We start from the raw sequence: 8,829 nt of genomic DNA, 5'->3' as shown, positions 1-8,829 counted from the left end.
CTATGATGAATGAATAATAAAAATAGTAAATCCTGTTTTTCGTGCAGCGGCAGGATATATGTAGTAGAGACCGAAACAGTTCAAAAGATTGGCCCCACTGTGTACGTGACATGTAGTTAAACACAACAGTGAATTGGACTGTTTTTAAAACTTATTTTAAAACTTCGGATCTAACATGAGTACTCTCAAAGGAGAGGAATTAGACTCATTTTTTGGACGTCTTTTTAGGCTTCTACCTTTTCAGGTTTCCATTTTGTTTGCTAGCCAAACTAACGAGACCTCAAAAATATGTCGGAGCCAGTCCCCAGAGGCACTGGAGGAGCTGGATGGCCAGAGGCTAAATTCCAACACCTGATTTGGTCTTCGCGCGTATGACGTATGTATGACGTAGATGTTAATGAAAAAACCGTTTTTCGTGTTCAACTATGGGTCCCTCTGAAACTCTAATCGCTGGGTCCCTTATGATTAGGAGGGGCAGTTAGGCAGGTGTCAATCCGGCCGGGGAACTGGGCAGGTCTTCGCGCGTATGACGTATGTATGACGTAGATGTTAATGGAAAAAAACGTTCTTCGTGTTCAACTATGGGTCCCCCTGGAACTTCCCATTGTCCTATATTCCAATCACATGTTAATGAAAAAATATCTAGTACAGTCAAACCTGCCCAAGACGACCACCCGGGGGACCGGAAAAAACGGTCGGTTTGGACAGGTGGTCGCTGAGAAGAGTATCGACTCAAAACATGCCCGATGCATAGCATAAATGGTTTCCGTTGTGTTTAATGGCAAACAGCAAGCACGCAAAGAAGTAAGTAAGCGAGGTCTTTAATGTCAAATACAACAAGAACATACACGAGAAAGGTACACGGTAGTTATTTCAGATACGGCGATCAAGAACACAGCGACGCATAAAGGCTTGTATGGTAACGGACAGAATCAAAGTTCCCCTACTGTCTAAAACGTTAGTGTACAAATATTGAGACGATCGTAGACGCAGGAATGCAACATGGACAGATCTTTCTTAAAAAGGTATGAGTTACACAGATCTTTCTTAAAAAGGTATGAGTTACACAGATCTTTCTTAAAAAGGTATGAGGCTATATACTTTTCAGCATTTTTTCACTTTATAATGATAGAGATTCTAAAAAAAACTTTAAAAAAACTTTTAAAAAACTTCTGTAACAACAAAATTTGGATTTTATAAGAATGAAATTTCCTCCCATATTACAGTAGACTGCCCCATTGACAATGCCGGGCATTGACCGCCGCCATCTTTATTCTAAACATAACATCGACGCAAACTGGCCGATTTCGGCACAAAATGGCGCTAGTTATCATCAAAGATCGATGAAAACCTCAAGGTTGAAAATGACGCGGTCGTTATGGGTCCCATTTTTGGCCGGTCGCGGTCGCGTTGGCCAGGTGGCCGTTGAGAAAAGGTCGCTTAATGCTTACGTCAATGGGGAAAAAAATCGGGACCAAGAAAAAGCGGTCGAAATGGCCAGGTGGTCGCTGAGAAGAGGTGGTCGCTCGGACAGGATTGACTGGATATAAGGAGAAGATTGTTTTTCCATTACTTTTATTCCATCCGCAGTAATCAAGTGTACAAAATGCCATACATATATGACAATATCATAATGTCATCATCAATACACATTTTTTTTGCTATGACCTATATATTGAATGGAATTACCGAATCACATAGTACATTGAATAACTGTAGGATATTGTGTCTTTGAAGTAACAAAGGATTATCTTTATATCTAGACCATGACAGAAATATTGCATTCTTTGCTAGAGTTATGTACAGATTTGAAACATCACCAAGTAATATAGATTCTATGCCTATATCCATAACTAAAACAGAGATTCGTTCCTTAATACTTTCCCAGTACCCTTGCAGCCGGTTACACTTAATGAACATGTGGATGTAGTTTTCTTCCGTGTTACATGTTTCGCATGTGGGGCTGTAAATATTTCCGGTAGTGTCTATAAATTTCCATCTATGAAGTAAAAGTTTACATGGTAGTATCTTGTGGAGAATTTTGAAATTAAGTTCTCTAAGCTTATTATCCTTTATATCAATCGTTTGTGCTTTCCATATCTTACTCCATTTCAGACCGGGGCATACGGTGTCCCAATAGGCTTGGGCAGTGGGTAATATTGTATTTAGACTAACAGAGTACATATATCTGCTTGTGAGGTTTTCAATCGGAACAATATCAAAATTATGCCATTTCCGGCAGATGTTTCATGCTTGCATATTTTAAACTTAAAGTTTTCATTTGACCAAAACGTGTCGTCATGTATCTGTACAAGGTCTTTCTTTCCCCCACCCAATTCCTGCCAGGCCAGAACTACCTCCCTATAAAAAGGTGGGAGGCTAGTTAGGGACGTGGTGTCACTTTTTACATTCAAACTAGAGTTCGGCGACCTCATACCTCCATGAAATATTGAGTATTTTTGTCGATTTATGCTTGTTGATGATGACTTGTATGTAATGATATTCGTGTTATTTCTACTAGTTGTGTGGATAGTTATCACATGGGCACTATGGTAACATGCAGCAGGTGTGTGGAATCTTTGTGATGTTTATATTATCATGTTATGATAGTACTGGCAACTTGCAAGGTAGAGAGTATGTTTCAGAATCCATAACAAATTACTGCGACACATCAGGATACAAACACATCTTCAACACAAGCAATAAGACACAAAATGTCCATCAACCAATACCCACATATAGGTTACGGGGACAAGTTTATGCCAGATATATGATAATCCAAGTACATACCAACACAACATCAGCGTAACGCCACGTGGAGCACGAAACATCTAACAGCATAAAAGAAGTATAACACACCAGGTCCCCAAAGGCACAAGTGGATGAATACAAAGTTAATTATCATATTCAAATTGTCCAGGATCGGCAAACAGTTGCTCTAAGGAGTCAACTGTTACAGATGCCCTAACCAGTTGCTATATGACGTCAACTGTTCAGATAGGGTAATACCAAACACATCCACATAACATATATCTAATAAAACCGAGTACATACTAACAAAACTTCAAGCAAGGTGGACCACATAACATCAAACAGAACAAAAGAAATATAATACAGCTTGTTCCTAAACGCACAAGTACATAAATACAATTTATTATCACTTTCAAAATTGTCCTGGTTCCCCCCAACAGATGCTCTACGATGTCAACTGTATATCGCAGATATAGGGGTGATTTCTGATATTATTACATCGATTATAACGACAGATACGGGGCCCATAATCTAATCACTTCCAGCAATCATCACACCCCACCAACACATCAAGTATGAAATCAATCCACCCTGCCGTTCTTGAGTCGAGGCTATCGTTTCCCCCCAACAGTTGTTGTCAACTGATCCAAAAAAACATATGTTCATGGCTATCACTGGCGAAACAAATCACCTCACCACCTGCTTGGAGATAAGGTGATTAACAAAGAGGGAAACCACGATGCCTGTTCCAATATATCGCAGATATAGGGGTGATTTCGTATATTATTACATCGATTATATCGACAGATACGAGGCCCAAAATCTAATCAATTCCAGCTATCATCACACTCCACCAACACACTAAGTATGAAACCAATCCACCCTGCCGTTCTTGAGTCGAGGCTATCGTTTCCCCCCAACAGTTGTTGTCAACTGATCCAAAAAAAACATATGTTCATGGCTATCACTGGCGAAACAAATCACCTCACCACCTGCTTGGAGATAAGGTGATTAACAAAGAGGGAAACCACGATGCCTGTTCCAATATATCGCAGATATAGGGGTGATTTCTTATATTTTTACATTGATTTTATCGACAGATACGGCTCCCAAAATCTAATCAATTCCAGCTATCATCACACTCCACCAACACACTAAGTATGAAACCAATCCACCCTGCCGTTCTTGAGTCGAGGCTATCGTTTCCCCCCAACAGTTGTTGTCAACTGATCCAAAAAAACATATGTTCATGGCTATCACTGGCGAAACAAATCACCTCACCACCTGCTTGGAGATAAGGTGATTAACAAAGAGGGAAACCATGATGCCTGTTCCAATATAACGCAAATATAGGGGTGATTTCTGATATTATTACATCGATTATAACGATAGATACGGCTCCCAAAATCTCATCGATTCAAGCTTTCATCACATCCCACCAAAACAACAAGTATGAAACCAATCCATCCAGCCGTTCTTGAGTAATCATCTACACAGACAGAGACACATAACAGAAAATATAACTTCCATTCCATGACATTTCATGGAGGTAACTATATCGGAAAGTAGGCAACCTTCAGAGACCTCAAAAACATGTCGGAGCCAGTCCCAAGAGGCACTGGAGGAGCTGGATGGCCAGAGGCTAAATTCCAACATCCGAGTTGGTCTTCTTAATTCTTAATCGCTGGGTCCCTTATGATCAGGAGGGGCAATTAGGCAGGTGTCAATCGGGGGAACTGGGCAGGTCTTCCCGCGTATGACGTATGTATGACGTAATATTAAAATGTTAATGGAAAACCGTTCTTCGTGTTAACTATGGGTCCCTCTGGAACTTCCCGCTTGCAGGTCGGCGCTTGCAGGTCTTCCCGCGTTTGACGTATGTATGACGTAGATGTTAATGGAAAAACCGTTTTTCGTGTTCAACTATGGGTCCCTCTGGAACTTCCCATTGTCCTATATTCCAATCACAGGTTAATGAAGAATATATCTAACAGTATATAAGGAGAAGATGGTTCGTCCTATGGCCCTTATTCCAACACAAGGAACCGCAGTGAGCACAGAGGCAAGACTTGGGGTGCAACTTCTTTACTCAACTTTCTATGATGGAATTTCCCGTCAGCTTGTCTCTCGCAGTAGCCATTCTGGTATGTCTCCTACCCTGTTCCGTTGCCAAAAGACGGCTAGTACCAGGCAAGCTGCAAAGAGCATTGGATAACTCAGGTGAGGGCACGTTCTTTCCGTACGCTGAACATGTGATTTCCGTATGTACACTGAACATGTGATTTCCGTTCACTGAACATGTGATTTCCGTTCATTGAACATGTGATTTTCGTACACTGAAATTGCACTGCAATTTCTGTACACTGAACATGTGATTTCCGTTCACTGAACATGTGGTTTTCGTACACTGAACATGTGGTTTCAGACTATAGCGTGCATGCGCTCATTGATGTCGGTGCTAGCTTTAACCAGTATTAAGAAACGGCGCTTGCAGTATCATAATCTCCAAGTAGATCTACAGGGCGCAAGACAGTATCCAAAGACCTGAATAGGTCCAAGTCTGCTCTTTCCACTGTAAGGAAAATTGGGATATAACAATGATGATACATACAGGGAAATTTTGGTGAATAACAGTTGCCTTTGGGCGATACGTATACACGGCATCAGTGTAGATTTCCAGAATGTATTTCTCGCTACTGGTAAATCCAGCTTTTTTGTGGATAGAGCCCTCCATACGTAACTCCAGGTGTTATATAATCTGTTACGAGATGATATCCCCGTACAAGTACGTCTCGGAAATGTTTCCCTAACTATACAGATAAATCCTACATAAGTCTGATAATCTTAGCCTCAAGATTCAAATACCAAACACAACCGTTACCAGGCATTGATTGCTATTTGGTAGATCCAGCTTTTCGTGGAATATTTTCTGCGCATGCGTTCGGTATCATTTTGGAGATTAGGCACTTAAATGTTGCAAAATTCATAACAGCTGTGTAAGGTCTGTAGCTAGCATGTCAGTCCTGGTCAAAGCCAGCTATATTACAATGAGTTATGGACGGTACTACATTGTAAATGCATTTGTATTCACGGGGATTTAATTTCGCGGAGGAAGAAAATTAAGTGTTTGTGGTGGTTTTGAGTTCGTAAAAGCTCTATATAATCGCATACTGCTTAAGTAATGGAAACAGCAGTCTGAAACCACCGACTGCTTGGAGAATACTCTGAAGTCATAAATTGTCCCGTTGGACTGCACGATATGTGGTGGGGTATACCTTTCGGAGTGTTTCACGGGTAGGGCATGATTTCCATTCGTCGCCGGGTCCCGGGCTGATTTTAACTGAGAGTTTAAGAAAATCCAAATTGGCCCGGTAGACACAGGATGTCAGGGGGCAACTTAGGGGTCACGCCCGAAAGTGCAGAAAAACAGTCCATACCTTTTAAGGTATGGACTGTTTTTCCGAATGGGACTAAAAACATACTTACCAGAAAACATTGATCTATATGTAGTAAAGATTAAAGTTGCGATTGAATGGACCAAGATCTTGTTGCTTTCCCCCCTGCAGACCCGGACTGTGGTGGAGAGAGAAGTGGTGATGTCGGTACTATTTCATCCCCGAACTACCCCCAACATTACCCGGCTAGAAAGCTGTGCGTCTGGCGCATCACTACAGACATAGGCCGGACAATCAAGATCACTTTCAACAAGTTTCACTTGAATGGATGTAAGGACCATGTAAGCGTCTATGAGATGAAAGGAAACAGCCCACTGCCTCTTGGAGAAGGTAGGTGTCCATTTCTTTTGTTTTTAGAAAGAAAGAAAGACAGTCATCTTTTATTATTTTCACAATTACAATTTGACCTCCAAGATGTTACCCTGTTTCTATGTATGGTACAGACAAATTGAATAAAAAATCCCTAGCATATCTCTTAAAAGTTCCTTGCAAACCTTATATCTCAACATATACCTACACTGAAACATTTATCAGTCTCCTCACTCGAAAAATGAAAGACACACATGTTTGTATTCTAGTAATTCTTTGGTTATTATGTATATATCCACTACCTCCATGAAAACAGCAGAAGTATTGCTTTCGGTCTGTATGTTTGTTTGTTTTGGTGTGTGTTCAATTATGTTGTCACTGGATCGGGTCCAAATTTGTTTCCGGGCTGAGTTAGCATCGGAGACTGACAGGATGTGAAGGTTGAGCTGGCCTTCGTTCGGGTTTCCGGATGTGATACCCTTGTTCTTGTTTATCTAATTCCTTGCATGTAAGTCCAGAGAGGATTGATAAATTTCTTTTCACGTTGCAGGCAAGCTTTGCAATTCAAAACAGCCCTTCAACATTGAGTCGAAAACAAATGAAGTTTTCGTGGTCTTTAAGAGCAACAAGAGAGGGTCCGGCCCAGGATTCAGCGCAACATACTCAGGTATTTCAGGCATACTGTAAATGCATTTAAGTTCGCGGGGATTTAATTTCGCGGTAGCGGGAAAAGGGACTTTTCGCGGTGGGTTTAAGTTCGCGGTAACACCATAGACTGCAGTGTAATACCATTATAGAAAAATATTCGCGGTGGTTTTAAGTTCGCGGTAAAAGGTCACCGCGAAAACCGCGAACATTAATCCACCGCGAACATTTCTGCATTGACAGTATATAGATAAAGGAACAAAAGAGTATTATCTCTACGTACCTGAAAAGTAAAATTATCTTAACGAGTATGGAACTATTTATAATGTCTCCACTTGACACGCGTTTGTATATTACATCCGTTAACGGTAGTTTACATTTATCCGTTATCGGTAACGTTTATCCGTTGTGCATGCTTTAACAAAAATATTGTATTTTGGGATATCAAGACAACGGACGGTGGTTTCAGAGTGTTTTACATAATTCAGTTTAAAATCACCGTACGTTCTTATGCCTAAATACCTGTGAACTAAAATAACTAAAATAAAGGCGAACTAGCGTTACGCAGGTATTGTTGATAATAAATTAATCAATCAATGTGTAAAAATATCTTAACATACAGTACACCATTGTAGTAGCAAAGTAACCAAACAGATTGTCGAAAAGTGTATTAAACATGGCAGAATTCTAATTTCTTCCTTACGTCACTAGCTAGTGGCTGTGGAGTGCCTGTCATTGGTCGGAATCCATGGTCAAGATTGGGACTGTCTGGGTCCGGTCGCATTGTGGGCGGAAATGACGCAAGACCCGGAAGTTGGCCCTGGCAGGTGTCAGTCCGCAGTTGGGTTTCCGGAAAATACCACTTCTGTGGGGGGACGTTGATGGACAGGCAGTGGGTGGTGACTGCTGCGCATTGTGTGGACAGGTGAGCATTCAACGCATTTTTTTCTATTACATTCTTCTTCTACTAGTATATGGGAAATAAAGCTGTATGACAAGCTGAAAAGATGGGGCTTTTCGTCTCCCTCTGCTTCCAAAAAAGAAGTCAAACCCAACCTGTTTAGAAATAGCCAACTCTAGTATTACAGTAGAATATTGCTCATAACTGTCCATTGTCACTTGGACAGTTATGAGCACTATGTATATCTACTATGTTTATACCATGTACTTGCAATTAGCCCTCGATCGGGCACGAACTTGCAAACAAACTTCTTCTATTAATGGATCAAGATGGCTGTCTTATATAAACTGCCAACTCCCATCTTTTCTCACTTGATACATCTTTTCTCATTTGACATAGACATCTTAGGCCAACAAGCGAAGGTTTCACGCTTCAACCATAAAAACACATTGGTGTCATTGGTTCATGTTTCATTTACTACGAATATGTTCTTGATCCCCTAACAGCGGACGTAAGCCGTACTTGACTTTTGGAGAGTTCGATCGTTTCCGTTACGAGAGCACCGAACAGACGGTTTTCGCTGAGGAGATCTTCATACATCCGGGGTACAATGACAGCCTGCTAACGAACGACATCGCCGTCATCAAGCTGACGTCACCGGTGACGTATACAGCTTACGTGTACCCCGTATGTTTGCCGGATGCGTCTACGGAAGCAGAAGTGGGGACTGTGTGCACAGTTACAGGATGGGGTGCTCAAAAAGAAGGT

The 8,829-nt window shown here is 41.2% G+C and overlaps 1 protein-coding gene across 1 annotated transcript in view; it reads left to right on the top strand.

The window, feature by feature from the left end:
* Positions 1–4,733: 4,733 nt before the first annotated feature.
* Positions 4,734–8,829, top strand: part of LOC118429645 (chymotrypsinogen A-like) — a 7,065-nt gene continuing 2,969 nt past the window's right edge. The window contains exons 1-5 of the mRNA XM_035840227.1: positions 4,734–4,971; positions 6,318–6,536; positions 7,066–7,182; positions 7,872–8,085; positions 8,568–8,827. Of these exons, the coding sequence (XP_035696120.1) occupies positions 4,851–4,971; positions 6,318–6,536; positions 7,066–7,182; positions 7,872–8,085; positions 8,568–8,827 (931 nt within the window). The 5' untranslated portion in view covers positions 4,734–4,850. The remainder of the gene's footprint in view (positions 4,972–6,317; positions 6,537–7,065; positions 7,183–7,871; positions 8,086–8,567; positions 8,828–8,829) is intronic.

Source organism: Branchiostoma floridae, chromosome 13 (assembly GCF_000003815.2).
Source record: "Branchiostoma floridae strain S238N-H82 chromosome 13, Bfl_VNyyK, whole genome shotgun sequence".
Taxonomy (NCBI): Eukaryota; Metazoa; Chordata; class Leptocardii; order Amphioxiformes; family Branchiostomatidae; genus Branchiostoma; species Branchiostoma floridae.
Note: the sequence above shows the minus strand (reverse complement) of the source record. Positions and strands in the feature narration are given on the sequence as shown.